We start from the raw sequence: 17,334 nt of genomic DNA on the forward strand, positions 1-17,334 counted from the left end.
AAATATCATACTGTACCAAAACTGCTATGTACCTTTAGTTTTGTTGTTACTTTTTTTTTTTTTTGTGTTTTTTACATTCCTCTATTTTATACTTTATATTAATAATTCCACCTAGTGGCAGTAAGGAGAACGTTATAATCTATACTTCGAAAACTTGCATATTTTTTTTTCTTTTTCCCTTTCATCGAGCTCTCGTAAAAAAAATGATGCGTCTCGTCATCATTGCAAAGAGGAACACGCAGCTAAATCGTAAGTAAAAATTTCTTTACATGTGAGGTGCGCGGCAAAAAGTATGGTACAAGTAATGGTATGTGCGTCTTTCAGACGATGAAAGTATACGGCAGCTAAGACCGAATTATTTACATTGTTATTCGAATAACTTTTGCTTCAACGATCCGCAATGTACTTTTCTTTTCTTTCCTTTTTTCAATTTCCGGCTTCTCTCCTAATATAAACTTATTATATCAATTGCATTATATAAAAAGGCAATCGCTTCTTGGTGCACGCAATAACAAATAGAATTATAGTTGAGATCAATATTGCAATATACCATTGCACCCTATTACTTTTCAAATAATTTCCTTCTTTTTTTTTTTTTGTACTGATACACGTCTCGCAAATTGAACGGCGCTACAGATTAATCAAATGTTTCATGATTCCGTTTAACTTAACAGTTTCTCGTTTATTTTTACATATTTCGTCAGTCTTGTGCGCGTAATTGTATTTTAATGGTTTTGTGTTGAACCGTTGAAGCAATGAACGTTCCACGTGAACTGTGTAACTGAAACGTTACGTTAGACTCGCTCTTCGTTTCTCTCGTTATTTACACTAGAAGACTCACAGGTGTACGTGCCGTTGTAATGTTTCGCGAACGCCGGTTCAGGAAATGTATCGTCGTGCTTTCCAGCGAGCACGGAAGCACGAAAATCATCTAGAGGACAACGGTTAATCCAGATTACCGGGAATACGCTTTAGAATTTTCTAAAAAAAATTGTTCATTTACAATGGATAATCTGAAGTAACCCTTTCTAGCCGACTACTATGAAAAATAAATAGTATATATACCACGGGTACGTTATCGTTTCTGGAACTTCGATCGAGCTACTGACAGCGTAATAGAAAAAAATTCTATTCATTGCCTCTCGACAGTTTATATTACAGGCTACGAAAATCGATAATCATGACTGTTACTTTTTTTTGTCAGTGTCGCGTAAAGTATTCGAAATAATCGAGTGGAATCAAACGTTTGATTTTCTTTGTATTAGTACGTAAAGAGTGTACGCAAATCGTTCGAGATACGGTGAAAAATTGAAGCCGTTACAACATAAGACCGCTCGTGAACAGTCTGAAACCGATGTTTACGCTAGATTGAAATCTAATAAACGCAATAAACAATACATACGCATACTTAGCTACTGAAATGTATGTAAATAAACAACTCCGTTGCATTGATAGGCATTATACATGATTACTCGTAATTTTTGCACGAAAGATCTCCGTCGGACACGTGTAATGTGAGAACGCTCATGTAATGAGCAAAGTCAGGAAAGATCGATATCTTTTCAATTATTACTCTGTACGACAATAGGCACCCACGTACATCTGCAGCAAATTCTTTTACATTATAAATCAGGTACACGCTTTGAATTCTTTTTTTTCTTTTTCTCTTTTGTTTCTTTTCTTCAATTGATTATACGCGAAGCACACTTTTCTCTGAACATTAGCATAAAACTGCACCAATTCCGAAGAGGAAATATAAATAATTAAATTAACATCGATCGAAAAAATATCCGTAATTCTTACTTTTGTAAATATTTCTTTAATAAAAAACGTAACAGCTAATTCTTTTATAAACACTGAAAATGTAGATTACAACATAATATACTGATAACAATTCCATCTTATGGTGGAGAGTAGCTATATTTTGTTGTACCAACATTGAAATTATCACTATTTAGTATTTTTTTATGTGTAAGGTATTGTACAAATTATTCCATACTTTTTGGACAGTGTGCTCTCACGTTATATTATTACATTACAATTTGCAAAAATACGATTTACTATGATAACAAAACCTGCACTCCTTTACACTAGCGCTACAGTGTCCAAAAGTATAGGTCAAGTGTTACAATGCAGCGGGCATATACATAAATGACAATGTACACTCATTCATTCTGCATACACGCACGCACCATATAACAACATTTATATATGGCCATACGACATCCTTGCCATAAACAGACTACCCAAGACTGAACATGAGGCATGTGCTCATACACATTGCTCCTTCCTCAATGATGTAATTTTGCGTTGAAAAATAAAGAACAATCTATTATATTACATTTAAAAAACTTTCAGTCATTTACAGTAGGGAAGCTTATCGACATGGTAGAAATAATCTTATTTTGAATGTATGTGGAATCCCGATGTGATTCGCAATGAAACTTCATTGTATGCAACTTATGAAACACTGTACAATGCAACGTACACTGACGTTACACGATCCATCAAGGTCCATTGAGGCCAGCTCACACAAGACCATATAGGTAGGGCGCCAGATATCGGGCGGGTCACTCAAGTTCCTGCCCTTCACAGAACATCACTTCAAGTACGATTTATACAACATTGTGCTCCTACACGTTTCTTTCTCCTGTTCAAGAAGGAACAATAAGTCTCTGAAATTCACCCTCTTCAACCGTGGTCTCATTGGCATTTGTCTGTTGATACCGGTTGCCGATGTGTTCAAACCGGAATTACTTCCTGGACTACTGGCGGACCCCCCTACGTCAAGTTTAGGCTTTTTACGTGGACCGATCGCTTGTAAAGCCGTCAAGTTAGCTTCTCTTTGCCTTAATTCTTCCATTTCCGCGCGTTGCATCTGGAATATTTCAACCGTTACAATTTACCTTTGCTCACCTTTGCTTGTATATCGTTAATTCGATCAATTTTGCAAAAATACCTCTTTAGCTTTTGCTTTAAGCTTAGCTTGCTCAGGATCTTCCGTTTTCGCGCGACTTTTCGCAGCGCGTAAAAGTAACTCCCTTTCGTGTTCTTCGTGTCTTCTGCGTTCGACTTTATCCAAGTCTTCCAAGAATTTTAACTGTGCCCTAACATCCTGTGTTACCTCGTAACGTGGATCCACCTATGAAAAATACGCATCCATTATACCCGCGATTATATAAATCAATGTTAATTTTAGGTTATAACAATCTTCGAAACCTTACCTTTATCAAATCTATCCTGTGTTCTGCAATTACTGCTAATTTTTCTACTAAATTTTTTAACCTCTCTTGGGCGGCGTGCGAAATTAACGCCGCAACTTCTTGATTAGGTTCGTCTAATCCATACTCAGAAACTAAAAAGTAAGCGTGTGTATTATGAAACTCGTGTGATATACCATCAATTTAAGTTAAAGGATCAATATAAACAATTACCGATTTGTTTAATCCTGTGCTGTAATGGTGTCATATGTAAAAATACTTCATCTTTACAGGATCTTATTTGTGTCCCAACAAATTCTGTCGAACCAAGAATCCTTTGAGATTCCTCTGCAAGATTGACACCACCCATAGCCGCGACATCGTTGATATCATCATCGCCCCTATTTACAAAATATATATACATACTCGTTCGCTTTAAAACTTTATAGATACTGTACATTTATAAAGTGTGACCATTGTCACGCTTATAAACAGCGATTACTTACGTGTATCCCGCGGACGAAAACGTCTTTTTTTCTTTCTCTTTAGTAGTTGGCTTTGGAACAAAAGAAGGCACTACGGCTTTATTAACAGTAGTGGTTGTGTTGACTGTTTTGCCTTGTGTTGTAGTCGTAACTGTCTTAACAATAGTGGTAGTAACAGGTGGTTTTTGAACCATAGGAGCAGTAGGTCGAATTCCAGTTACTGCTACCGTAGACTTTACAGTGTACGCTGTGGGGCTACGAACTACTGTTGTCACAGGTCGTATCTAAAAGAAAAAACAGGAAAACCGTGCTATCTCTTCTAATTTACTGTACAAGCAAAGTAGGAAAAAATAGAAAACCACAAATTACTTTTCTAAAATCCTAGTTACCAGCACAGTATCTATTAAAGACTAATTGCTAGGAATTACATAAAACTCTAAATTATGTCAGTATCTTACCAGCCTTTGCTGTACTGGCTGAGTAGGTCGGGGGACTGTAGTTGTAGCTGCAGGTATTGGAGTCATTACTCTTATTTGAGTAGTAGCGGTAACTGCAGTTACAGGGATTGTTGCTGGTGTCACAGCAACAGTTGGTCTCAGCTGATTCTGCTACATTACATTACAAAATACAATGTGAGATACGTAGCAAGTACATGTACCATATAAATCGGAAAAGCATGGACAGAACTGCAACGCTATTCTTAACTACTTCATATAGCAAACGATCCACTACATTACGTTCACTTAGATAGTAGTAAACGTTTCTTACCTGTGTAACTACAGGAGTGGCAGATGTGACAGGAAAAACAACATTGGCAGGAGGTGGTTTTATGCCTTCTATGACTAACTCTTTTGTAACGAGGGATTGCCGTAAGAGCGGCAAACTCTTTTTCAAAAATCCGATCAGGCATGGTTGGGGTGATGCATTCAATAATCTTTCGAGTCTATCACAGAACTCCTCCGGTTCGACTTTAGTATCAATTAATTCTTGAATCAAAGTTCGAACGTTTCGCTCTACCGCTTTAGGTTCTCGACTAGACAACTCTAATAAATTTGCTAAAAATTTACGGCACTTTTCTTTGGTATTATCTGTAGTTTGACGCTAAAAATAAAAAAAACATCACATTACAAAAATACAGTAGTTGCAATGTCACCAAATTTTATATTATCAGTAATTGAAATGTATAAAACGCTAGATGTAATTCGTATCGATAGACATAATACTGTTAATTTATTTGTACATACTGGTGTAGGTGTCTGAACCGTCTGAACAGTAGAAACAGGCGGAGTAGGCGTTGTTGTGGCGGCAGCGGTCACTGTCACTGGGGTTGTAGTTGCTGTTGTGATAGTTGCAGCCACAGTCTGTTTCAATAAATGAAAACAAATGTTTTATAACACTCTTCCATGTTTCAGATTGTTTAAAAGAGTTTTTTTTTTTTTATGAATGATAAAAGAAGAAAACGAGAAGTGTAGTTTATTTTTTAAATAATATCTGTGAATTTGTAACTTCTCAAAAATTTGATTAGATTTATGAAACTGCAGTATCACTCCAAATTAAAAGCATGTTTTGCAGCATTGCTAAAAATAAAATAGAACTACAAATTTATAACATAACAATAACATTTCATTTATGCCATGCTTTCATCTTTGAAATATATATTTCTAAGCTTTATACGTTATTATTTCTGATACTCTGTTGCTCATTCTTAATAAATATTTGTCGACTACTTTTATCATATAATATATTTTAACCTTACTGAACAAACAAGACATTGTTTAGAAGTCTAATTTGGGAAAATTACATTGTTCAATGTTTTGAAAAAATATAATAATAAACTTACTTCCCACATGCATTTTCTTATTCAATATTTATGGAAATATTCGCGGTATCATATATTTTATATTTTTCTTCATTGCTATATTTCTGCTAATAAATAGGCCTTTTCTACATATACGTTTTCTTACGCATGCTGAACTTCAGATCTCCCAAACAACAAACGCTAAATGTAAACTATATTTTCGAGTAATTTCAATATTTCAAAATGAACGGACATAATTATGCTGCTTTGATGCAATATGGTAATTATACTACATATTGAAGACGCACTTGTACCTTGTACAGACTCATCATTATTTTTACTTCAAATTAAGTTTTGATTATTTATTATTAAAAGATACATACTGATTTGCTATAATCTTTATTGTACTTCATTATATAGGGATTGAAGTATTTTATGTGTTTATAATAAAAAAGTTTTATATAAAACTAATAGTTTGTACATTAAACTATTAAAATACAAATTTCATAGAGAAACTCAGTAGAAAATTAGTACGTGAAAAATTATATTCTTTGTAGTTAATTGCTTTCAGGCTATTTCATATGAATATCCTTGTGATTCGACAATTCATAAAGCGATTTATAAATTTATACGATAATTTCAAAATACGAAACTTGTACATTTATAACAAATATGAAAGAAGGTTTATTATTTTCATTTATATGTATGCAAACTCAACCATTTTTTTTTTTTTAATTATTACTCTATGATACCCTTAACCAATGTAACATGCAATATGTGTATATATGATAAAGGCATTAATTTTAATAAAATAATTGCACTTTTTAAAAACTTAGAAATTCTACAGTAAAAAGGCATCCCAGCAAATAAGCCAATAAGAAAACGAAACTCTTTATATACTACAGAAAACCTCTCAGCCATTTATGGAAACTGAAAGTTTAGTAGTAAGTACAAAAGTTTACACGAAATTTTAATTCAGCTGTAAATAGAAAATTCTCTTTCTTGCATACATTGAGATGATATTTATGTAGCATACAATATATGTTGAAGGTTTTTAAAAATTAAGAAAGAAATTTAGATGCAATAAAAGTGTTATAATTTAAAGAAAATTCGATAAGACTGAAACACTGTAAATTAATACAGAACAAAAGAATATAAACATAATACATAGCCTTACCAATAACACCATTCCAACTAATGTCACAAACTAAAAGTCTACTACAGCACTACATCGAGTCTTGTAAGAGGTATAAGAGTGCGTCACCTGAACCGTTTTTCTTAAGGTGGCGAGTGGTGGGCCAGTGAACTGTGTGTTCAGCCTACTTACAGCCGGCACTGAGGCTAAACGATAGGTAGTGCCTGGAGATGGTGCAGCAACCACTGCATTCCCCGCTATACTATTTGGTGTAACTGTAGTACCAGCCGGAGTACCTGCAGTCGGAGGTGGTCCTACCCTTATTAACTGATACTGTCCAGTTTCTGTTTTTAATAATATATGACCCTGAGTCCCAGGTTGAAGACCATGAAGCGTTTGTAATGTTATCTAAAAATTTTTAAACAAATACTGTAACAATGTCCTACAATACAGAAATTTATGAAAAAGAAAAATACAAAATTTGTATGACAAACATGCATGAAAAAATGTTTCCGATAATATATTATTAGATTTAGATAAGATGTACATATAAATGTGAAAATTATATGAATTATCAACATGACCTTTAGATGTACACATAGATTTGTTTACAAACTATGAATATCTTACCCCTGGAGCTCCAGGTCTTGTTCCAATCATATGTTGACCAATTACTACTCTAGACGCAACTTGTTTCCCTGCCTGCTGTCCTACCACTGGTGTGCCAGGACGCATTGCATTCACATTAAGAATTTGCACATTGCTGGGCACTATTGTAGATGTAACCCCAGCCTTACCCTGTAGTGCTGTGCTGACAGCATTGCCAGACACAGAAACAGGAACAGACATTGGAACGGAAACCATACCACTGGGTGCTACACTAGTCTTTATCACTAAAGCTGTACCTGTCGGCTTATTTACACTAGCCACTGTTTGACTACCCGTTTCACTAACGGAGCTAACATTAGTTACAACATTCGATGATGTCTGTAACACTCCCTGGGATGTTATTCCCAAAGTACCATTTGCTAGCTGTCCAACAGTTTGCGCAGGAAAGGAAAGTTTATTATTGACATTTGCTACCCCCGTGGTTGCTATTACCTGACCAACAGTCGGATAAATAATCTTGACAGGCTCGTGTGCTTTAGTAAGGCTTGGTATGTGTGTTGTTTGATTACTGGTCACCTGGTTTGTAGTAACTTGATTGATATAAGCAGCAGGGGGGACTGCTGATTGTGTATGCTGTTGCTGTTGTGTAGTAACCTGTGGCGCCACTGTGTTTGAGGTAACCACGTTTACTGGGAGAAGAGTGCTCGTGGTAATGGACTTCGTAACTTCTTGAGTCATCAGACTATTTACTGTAGTAGCACCGCCACCGTTCGAAACACCATGTTTCTGTGGCTGTACCGCGTTGATGGTGCCCCCGTTGGAAATACCACTGTTCACCTGATGATTCTGCTGGCTGACTGACGCAGAACTTGCTTGATGACCAGCGACAGCCGGCGTCGATGTTACCAGTTGCGTCTCAAGGGAGCCCACTATCGCGTTCACTGCGGATTCATCGACGTCCGTGCTCAGAGCTTCCTCCAGAAACTTAGCTGACGCCATTTTCTTCCAAGCTCCAACTGTAAACTGATCTGCGCATGCGCCTGTCGCAAATTGTTCCCATGGTGCATTGCCCCCCCTAGCGCAGCTGAAAATTATACGCGGCCTTTCTTCTGTTTACCATCCGGCGGTACTCGAATTGATTAATATTTCTCACCATAGTGAAAAATTCTATCAATCTCTTTTCATTTGTATGACGAATTACCATGTTCTCTGCCACCGGAGCATCGGGAAAGCGATTATCGCCATATTACGTACAATGTCGTTCATTTATGTTATGGCTGTCAATACTCGGCATGCAAACACGTCACCCGCCAAAATGGCTATCTTCCAAACTGTAGATTCGTACACGATTCGTTTCTTTGATAACGATGTCATGTTGGCATACAATTCGAAAAATTATAAAAAATTTATAAAAATTTTTAATCCCTGAGAGCTCTATACATTTACTTCCTTCAAGTATACCGTTAATAACAGTTGCTTCGAACATATGTATTCCGTAATCAATCATTTCCGACCACTGAGTCGATTTTGCGTTCCGCAATGCTTCGACGTTGAAACATTTCTATATTGTGAACAAGACCTAAGGATTTCAAGCGATCCAACGCCCTCTACACGGAACGGATGCTACTTTCTTGGTTAATATATCCTATCTTGTCTGCATCGTATATTTAATGCAATTCTAAATATGAAAGAATTTAAATTTTCATGCGAAATATTCATATTTATTACATATGTATAGTAATATTATACATTCCTTTGAAAAAATCAAAGCAAAGTATTACATTCACAATAAAAATTTAATACATATATACATACACTTTTTCGCGTTTACGTATTATATACATTCTTCTAACGTACGTTGAACGACTTATAAAATTGTTGTATTTTACGTCGTATAACGTACAGTAGTCAACAGTATTTTATTAAAGTATTTATACATCACATTTGTAGTCGAGAATATGAAATTCTTATGCGATATGTTCCGACTAATTTCTGTTGTAAATCATAATAATCGTGACATCTCTTAGTATAGTATGTAAACGCTATGTAATGTGTCACGTGATCTCTGTATTGTTCTTGTTTCCCGATTTCCGGCTCTGTACGCTCCTTCACTCACTTTCGTCTCGTCAGCCGTATTATAAACACAACAGCGACTCTTCGTGTACAGTTGAATATGTGTTAAAATAAATTCCTTTACAATAAACCAAACTACAACAATTTCAACTAATCTAGAAAAGAGATCTTCGTATTCTGTTTACGTTTTAATCATGTCAAGTTCTTTTTATTCTACTTTTAACCTGTATTAAAGACGTTATAGTGATATAGATTTGTTTATTATTAAATTAGACTCAGTGTTATATTTCGAATGGTTATCAGCTTATTATTTAAATAATCGCGTCAACGTATAATTGCATAAAACTTTGGACGATATGAACGATTAAATAAATGTGAAGCACACTATGTCAATGTATCACAAAATATGAATTAAAATTTATTATGACTGTGGCGACCAATGAGGCCAAGTTTTTATGACACTGTACAAAGCGTCACCCGGGCTTAATGTCGGAGAGACTTGTCGGTGCCCTAATAGCTTGTAATCCGGCGCGATTTTACCCTTTTCTACGCCCAATTCGATGATCCGTTGCGCGGCATATAATTGATTTTTCGGTGGTATAACGTTATTAAATGTACCGATAAAAGAAATACCTATACTTATGTTATTATATCCAAAGGAATGGGCACCTATGTAATCCCAACTCCGGCCAACATATACAAGCCCATCGCCGCCAACGAGAAAATTATAACCGATATCCGCCCATTTTCGAGACTCAATATGAAACGTTTGGGCAAACCGAACGTGGAATGTACATTCCGATTGAGTCGAACAGAACTCGGTAACTGTGTGACTTATAATCACATACGGTACCGGAAGTTTTAGTTTTGTCAAAGGCCCTGAAGGCGGTTGAGCACCCCATTCGTTACGTTCGACAAAACGTACATTTTTCGCGTCAACATCTGCAACTTAAATATTACAATTTTATTGAGACGAAAAATATCGACATATTTCGCGATAAACCAAGAACGCATTAATAACTATACACGTTTATACGTTATACGTTATCAGTATCCGGTGTATTTACGTAAACAACATATGATAGATACCTGGTATTTCCGGGAAAACAGGTGCCGATGGAATAGCAACATTGTTCGCGATGTAGACGCAAGCAAAGATCACAGCAGTCGCAATTAAAACTAGTACACAAAAAATCACCGCGCATCTACGAGTCCATAACCAGTCCGTTACTGAAATAATAAACAAAGAATCAAAATTTATCAAACACGGAAGAACTGACTACTGCTGATATACTAAGGATACTCTATTTTAATCTTTGTCAATGAGCCGTTATCTTCGTATCTAGCGATTTTTCAAATAATTACTTTCAAACCTATTTATTAAATAAATCTTAAACCACGACCTCGCCTACCGTTACTTTTTCTAGATTGTTATCGAATTCATCTAATAATCTCGCAAAGATAGAATTCAAGTGTCGCTGGAGTTGGCGGATTAGATAGAAGACGTTTGTTTGTGTTCAGCAATGACCGATTTAGATAAAATATTCTAACTCTAATTCTAGAAGCTATTAAAATGTCATCGATAAGATCTACAATATTGATTTATTCTTAATTGTTTCATGACTTTATATATTTGGTTTATAACCCCCCACCGGGGTCGCGTTTATTGGTCTTCGTAAAATCTTTACACGACAGACTGTATAAATGAAATATACAGGCAATTTTCATTTTACGAATTTAACACAATTTTCAATGGAAACAATTTAATTGTCGGGAACAGGTATTGGAATGAATAAATCCAGAATGGCGAGAATTACCCGTATTTACACAGTGCTCTTATCATAATCACCTTTATCGACGGCAGGATTTTGAGACAAGATTGGTCTGTTGGCATTGGCAGACAGATCTCCGTTAGCGGTTGATAAATCAGATGCGTTGGTATTCGAGACACGACTGGTGTTGCCCGTAACCGTGTCGCAGTCCTTTATCGCAATTGGATTCGTGTAAATGAACTGCTTTATTGTCACCGGATCTTTGTAAAATATCTTGTTACCAAGATGCACATTAGCTGAATTCTTTACGCAGACATCGCCGAAGTTCGAGGCGTCGGCGTGAGGTAGCGCCACATTCCCATTCGTGGTGGCCACTTGGTGTTGCTGGAACACCGTCGGCACAGGTAAATCGATTATCCATTCTCCATCCTCGATATCGGTCTCATCATCTTCGTCCTCGTCCTCTACGTCACTGCACTGCGTAGAGGAACCAACAAAGTTGTCATTTCCAGCGACGACGACCGCGGTGTCCGTGGGGGTGTGTACAATTTCGCCACAATTGCTCACAGTCTCGTGACTCTCGATGGCAATGTGACAATTGGCTTGTTCCTGGTCCTTCTGGTATCGGTTCCCGTCCGGTACTGTTTGCTGATGCTGCTGCACCAATGTCACCATGCCCACGCACTGAAGAAGAACGTTCCATGCTATCGTTTTGTTCCGAAATTTGAATCACGGCTCGATCATAAAGCGTGATTATTTACCTCGATTATAATGCACGATAAGTTATGTACGATCGATAATCAAGAGAAACGGTTCAATGAGTTAACGAAATTTAACGCATTAACGAAAGATGTATAATGATGATAACACATTGATTAATGTAACGCAACACGAATAGCATACAGTGTTCCATCTTAATCTTGAAAAATACATAAAATGCATAATCTGTTTTTTCGAAATATTTTTTCTAACCTAACCTAACCCTGTATGGATTATCTGATACAAATCTTAGTAGACTCTACATTGAGGTAAAGTAACCGAGTCTAATAGGTCAATGCTTCTTGTTAACGGTTCATAAACTCAGGTTTGTACAGTCACGTGTAGTACGTGCAATCTATACTTGTGAATTCTAGGACACTACGTACTGTTTCATGTACTTTGCATACGATGTAGCAACGTAAACATTCGTACAGCGGCTACACTTCTATGAAATACTCTGAATTTTAAATTGTTGAAAAATGAATCTTTTACATTTGCAATTAATTATAGCATAAGAAACCTACAGTAAATATTAAATTTTCAAAAGCACTAATTCATTAATCCATTAAGTCAATGATTTTCGAAAGTTATTAAACGACGATTTCGTATAATGCGTCATAACGCTAGTATGCTAATTTTGGCTTCCGGAGATCGTAAAACTCAAACTCACAGTCGTTCAAAACTATCTTTTCGATCGATATTTGTTCAACAACCATACTGACAAAGGCTTACTCTGTTACTAAGTTGTCATCGTCGAGATAAAAGATATTACGACTTTTTCTTGTTTAAATGGCCTACCATTTTATTCGTGGCATTGTAGAGCGTGCTATTCGTGTCGTTAAAGGGCAAAGTTTATCGTATCAGACAAAATTTACGCAATTACCGAGGATTGTACGCGACAAAATAAAAAAAAAAGTCACTTTTATTCGAACGGAAGTGTATCAGAAGTTACGGTAAAAATGATACAGCAGATGGTGCTATAAATGATAATAACAATGGCGATAAGGTTTGAAAAAAGTTGTAACAATGATGGACACCGATAAAATTGATTTTAATCGATCCGGTTGTTTCTCTTTGTGCGGTACAACTGAAATGTAATTACCTCGTACAAATCATCGTTTCCCTTATCCGCGGTCACTGCCAGCGTTTGATCACCACTAATTACAACATGGCGTCTTCTTAAACGAGTTTCCTTCGTCGGTGCTCGATGGAAATGTCTCTACAAGCTTTTACAAAGTTGCACGATTACCAACAGTAACTTGCACCACGATATAACGATCCGTTGATTATCAAAAACTCGTTTATAAATTACGCATTAACGACCTCATCGCGATTCTACGACACTGTCGCGGGCACTGCAGCCGGTTAAACCACGCATCTTCCGAAGGCCACAGCTGCAGCTAAAACTTGTACGCGACACGACTTTTATTTAAATCTCCTCGGTGATCCTTGACATACCAAACGAGATTCTTAACGAAAACCGCAGGGTTCTATAACCGATTCGATAAACGGCACATCCGTAACGTCCCGTGGATTCTTTTGTTAGTACGTCGTATCGTGTATCGTTGGTTTTGTAATTCTACGTCACTGCTTCGTGACGTGGGACGAGTTTTCACGAAGGACGTGACTGTCGTTAACGCTGCTCGCTGGAGGAAGAAATCTTCGTGGTCTCCGATACGTCATACGAGTAAATTGAAATAAAAATGAAAAAACCCAAAAACTGGTCGATGGTAGAAAGTCCACACGACTTGGCGACGATTTCCCTTGTAACGCGCCGTACGATAGGAACGGAAGTGACGATCAATTGAAACTAAACCGTTGACGGGTTCGGATCGCGACCGATGTTGATATGCATTATCTTTCCGCTAATCGTCACCGTGACGAACTGTCGGTGTTTCGACGATCGAGCTGCGAAATTGCTTCCAACCCCACTCTGTATCTTTCTGTCTTCGTCTGGACATTCTGTAGGAGTGTTCGCGTGTGCACACGATCGTCGAATTACATAGATTTCCAGTTTGTTACTCATGGAATTTCTGATACACCTACATGATGCGACAGTGCAGACGAACCGTCAGGTTAAGCTAGGGTTTTCCCAGTTTACTCTCACGATTGTCATGATCGTGTCCGAAATAGAGGTAAACAGGTATCATTTATAGGTTTTCGATCGATCGATTCTATTTATAAATCAGTATACGAACTGAATGAATCTCTTCGATGGGTGTATCATTGTAATTGTACACACTTTCGCCGCAATAAAAATCGCGTTACGTCCATCGATACTGTAAGTAAACACACGAGCTGGTAAAAGATATTTGTATCTTGTTGAACTTTATCTGTCGAAGCGATATGTGCAAGTACATCCGTACATAAGCAGTATAGAAACGCTAATCTCGTGTACATATTCTATAAAGCTATTAATATATTATAACCTTAAAAAATGTGATAGATATTCACATTTTAAGCGACACTGTTTTCCTTAATGATAAAATGATTCGGTCTTCGGTTAAGCAATGCAAAACGTAGAACGTTCGAAGACACTTCTCTTAGTAATCACGGTAAAAAACGATTTACAATCACGTATTCTAACGACGTTTGCGGTAATTGCGTGTGATCAAAGGTAGAGATAAAACTAAACTTTCTAAGCACGTACTTAAGATAAAATTCTTCATTTCACTTTGTGCAATTAAAAAAAGATAAACATTGCACTCAAAACTATATCTATTTATTATATACGCATAAATATTGATTGAAAACTAATCGTAACTTTTGATTTCGATACTGTTACAAGTTCTATGCATGAAATTTAAATAATTGATGATTTAACAATTCTATCAAGTTTTAAATGAATGTAATCATACTTTTACATTTAACGTTTGCTCTGTGCGTAGAATGCCTCGAAGTAATTGCGAGATGTACATTCGTGAATCATCAACTGATAAAAATATAATATACATTGCTAAATGTTTTGAAAATCAACGTCGTTACACGCGGCTATTAAAAATCTTATTCATTATTCATTATTATTCATAACGTACAACTGTTACGAGTTGAATTGTTTACGTGAACGGAATCTTACGGAATTAAATACACGGAATGCTCGAAAAATGAAATATGTAATCAAGACTTTTATTAAAGCACGCCTACGATGCTTGAAAAATGAAAATGCATCGACAGATAATTAGTGAATTTATTTATTTGCGATTTTTAACTGTTTTATCGCACATTATGTCTGCGACATCTTACGGTGGCCTGTTGAACTACTTTCGAATGTTACCTTTCACCGATCAAATAGCACCCTATTAACAACTCTACATCTGCATAATTTTATTTACTGACATTTGTGCTTTCAAGTAGAAAACCTTTCTTAAACCGATAAATGCGTATAAACGTATTTAAATATGTTGACAGTACAATTTGGACAATGTGGAAATCAACTAGGGCACACATTATTTTCAAAATTATCAGCTGACATAGAATGTGTGAATACAGGTGTATCCTATAATACTAATTATCAATATTCAGAAGATACATTTAATAAATGGTTTAATGGTATTTCTAAACAAGGTAAACGTTTAGCAAGGGCAATTCTTGTAGATACAGAACAGAAAGTAATAAATAAAATGTGCAATGACACAACTATTCCATGGACGTATTGGAACAAAAATATAATTTGTCAAGCTGATGGGGGTTGTGCAAACAACTGGGCATACGGTTATTTGATAAAAGGATACAAATTGAGCGATATGATACTAAATGCAATAAGACAAGAAATAGAAAAAACTGACCATTTTGATGGATTTCTTTTACTTTTAAGTTCAGCGGGTGGAACAGGGTCTGGTATTGGGAGCAACATTGCACAACTATTGCGAGAAGAATATGAAACAAAATCAATTGTTACAACAACAATATTACCATTTTCATTTGGTGAAGTGTGCACCCAAAACTATAATACATTATTTACTTTAGCAAAACTGTACAATCAAAGTGACATGAATATTATATTTGAAAATGAACAAATTCATAATATATGTAAAAATCTATTACAAAAGTCAGCCACAAGTTTACAAGATATAAATGAAATTATTTCAGAAAAATTATTAGCTGTTTTCCAGCCAATAAATCATGCAAGACATAGCATAAATTCAATAGTGTCTCAAATAGCATCGCATCCTTCTTATAAATTAGCAACAATTAAAAGTACTCCACATATAAGTACAACATCTTCTGAATATGAACCTGTATGTAATTGGAGTTCGTATGTACATCATTTAAAACAAACACTTCGAATGCCTAATTTAAATTCACAGCTGACTGATCTTGAACTAAAAATGCCATCCGGTTCAAGAGGAAGTACCACACATCATGTTTACACCTGTTCAATATCGAATATTCTAGTAACACGTGGTCCTACAACAAACGAAGACTTTATATTACCTGATGAATTTAGAAAGAAACATTTATATGCAAACTGGAATACAACTGATTGGTTTTCCCATTTGCACCAAAAACGAAAACTGTTAAATCATGATAAATTTCTTGCTTTGATTACAAATAATTCTCAAATTTGTCATCCTATGAACATACTTTTAGATAAAACTTGGAAATCTTACATTCATGCTGCATTTTTGCATCAATATAAACAATTTGGCTTGGAAGAGGATGATTTTTTACAAGCATTTGCAGTAGTTGAAAACATTGTGAAAGAGTACAAGGAATTAGTTCCACACGCAAAATCATAATTAATTTAATTTTATGAACTATTTTTAATCTTGAATATTTCTTTTACAAATAAAAAATTCAAATACTGCATACGCGAGAGCTAAGAAACGTGTATGTGAGAGGGTAATTATGACGTCATTAGAGAATCGACCAACTTGCGACGCCGAAAATGCATACACATGCGTCAAAAGATGCAACGACGGCAGGGAGAATGTAAAGAACAAAGGAAGATGGAATGAAAATATGAAGAAAAAAGGAGGAATAGACCGAGGGCGGCTTTAAGTTCAACGTGGGGAGAGTGGGATGAAACAGAACGGGCTACCCAGCTAAACACATCCCTTCTACAACTTTTACATGTTCTGCGCTTGTGCAAAGGGACGACCGAATTCGTGGAACAATATAAATGCAGAACGAAAAAGCCCTGACCGTTTCCGAGAAATGATGGAAAGACTTGGGAATCGATGGTCATTTCTACTTCCTTAAATATTTTTATATCTATCCCAGGAGAGTAAAAAAAATAAATTTCTTGGCAATGCTTCCATTACTGATATTGCAAATATTGTCTGATACAATACAATTTTTTAAATATAATTGTACATAAACGTAATAAAAATGTATATACAATTGATAAAGATTTCAACAACGAATGAAGTATTTAATACTTTCAGATTATTTCAAGGGTATCACAATTCATATTTACAAAAATACGCAATCTAAAATATGTAATGGAAAACGTTAAAAATAAAAACAAATCCTTAGATTCACTAATAGTTGAAATTATCTA

The 17,334-nt window shown here is 35.8% G+C and overlaps 3 protein-coding genes across 6 annotated transcripts; 1 reads left to right on the plus strand and 2 right to left on the minus strand.

Moving 5' to 3' along the window:
- Positions 1–1,952: 1,952 nt before the first annotated feature.
- Positions 1,953–8,571, minus strand: LOC122395015 (transcription initiation factor TFIID subunit 4). 3 transcript variants are annotated; one of them, XM_043392288.1, is made up of 10 exons: positions 7,249–8,571; positions 6,811–7,026; positions 4,930–5,046; positions 4,454–4,786; positions 4,144–4,293; positions 3,707–3,969; positions 3,435–3,601; positions 3,225–3,355; positions 2,960–3,142; positions 1,953–2,878 (listed from the first exon to the last, which is right to left on the minus strand). In XM_043392288.1, exons 1-10 carry the CDS (start codon positions 8,224–8,226, stop codon positions 2,600–2,602), a joined length of 2,817 nt encoding a protein of 938 aa, XP_043248223.1. In that variant the 5' UTR covers positions 8,227–8,571; the 3' UTR covers positions 1,953–2,599. The 3 variants fall into 3 exon arrangements, with proteins under 3 accessions (XP_043248223.1, XP_043248222.1, XP_043248221.1); XM_043392287.1 differs by having other exon boundaries at positions 4,144–4,290; positions 6,748–7,026; XM_043392286.1 differs by having other exon boundaries at positions 6,748–7,026.
- Positions 8,572–9,055: 484 nt separating this feature from the next.
- LOC122395017 (peptidoglycan-recognition protein LA-like) lies at positions 9,056–13,711 on the minus strand. 2 transcript variants are annotated; one of them, XM_043392291.1, is made up of 4 exons: positions 12,934–13,711; positions 11,150–11,756; positions 10,390–10,530; positions 9,056–10,242 (listed from the first exon to the last, which is right to left on the minus strand). In XM_043392291.1, the coding sequence occupies exons 2-4, from the start codon at positions 11,745–11,747 to the stop codon at positions 9,722–9,724; spliced, it is 1,260 nt and encodes a 419-aa protein (XP_043248226.1). In that variant the 5' UTR covers positions 11,748–11,756; positions 12,934–13,711; the 3' UTR covers positions 9,056–9,721. The 2 variants fall into 2 exon arrangements, with proteins under 2 accessions (XP_043248226.1, XP_043248225.1); XM_043392290.1 differs by having other exon boundaries at positions 9,060–10,248.
- Positions 13,712–15,229: 1,518 nt separating this feature from the next.
- On the plus strand, positions 15,230–17,065 carry LOC122395016 (tubulin delta chain-like). Its single transcript, XM_043392289.1, has one exon. The coding sequence runs from the start codon at positions 15,230–15,232 to the stop codon at positions 16,568–16,570; it is 1,341 nt and encodes a 446-aa protein (XP_043248224.1). The 3' UTR covers positions 16,571–17,065.
- Positions 17,066–17,334: the final 269 nt, after the last annotated feature.

This window comes from Colletes gigas, unplaced genomic scaffold (genome assembly GCF_013123115.1).
Source record: "Colletes gigas isolate AHSC1104 unplaced genomic scaffold, ASM1312311v1 Colletes_gigas_Sc00005, whole genome shotgun sequence".
Lineage (NCBI taxonomy): Eukaryota > Metazoa > Arthropoda > Insecta > Hymenoptera > Colletidae > Colletes > Colletes gigas.

Coding starts and splice junctions, on each gene's coding strand:
- LOC122395015 (XM_043392286.1), bottom strand. CDS start 8,226: ATGGCGTCAGCTAAGTTTCTGGAGGAAGCTCTGAGCACGGACGTCGAT. Junction 3,602..3,706: donor TTTTCGTCCGCGGGATACAC/GTAAGTAATCGC, acceptor TTTTGTAAATAG/GGGCGATGATGATATCAACG. Junction 3,143..3,224: donor ACAGGATAGATTTGATAAAG/GTAAGGTTTCGA, acceptor TATTTTTCATAG/GTGGATCCACGTTACGAGGT.
- LOC122395016 (XM_043392289.1), top strand. CDS start 15,230: ATGTTGACAGTACAATTTGGACAATGTGGAAATCAACTAGGGCACACA.
- LOC122395017 (XM_043392290.1), bottom strand. CDS start 11,747: ATGGTGACATTGGTGCAGCAGCATCAGCAAACAGTACCGGACGGGAAC. Junction 10,531..11,149: donor AAATCCTGCCGTCGATAAAG/GTGATTATGATA, acceptor TTATTATTTCAG/TAACGGACTGGTTATGGACT. Junction 10,249..10,389: donor TGTTTTCCCGGAAATACCAG/GTATCTATCATA, acceptor GTAATATTTAAG/TTGCAGATGTTGACGCGAAA.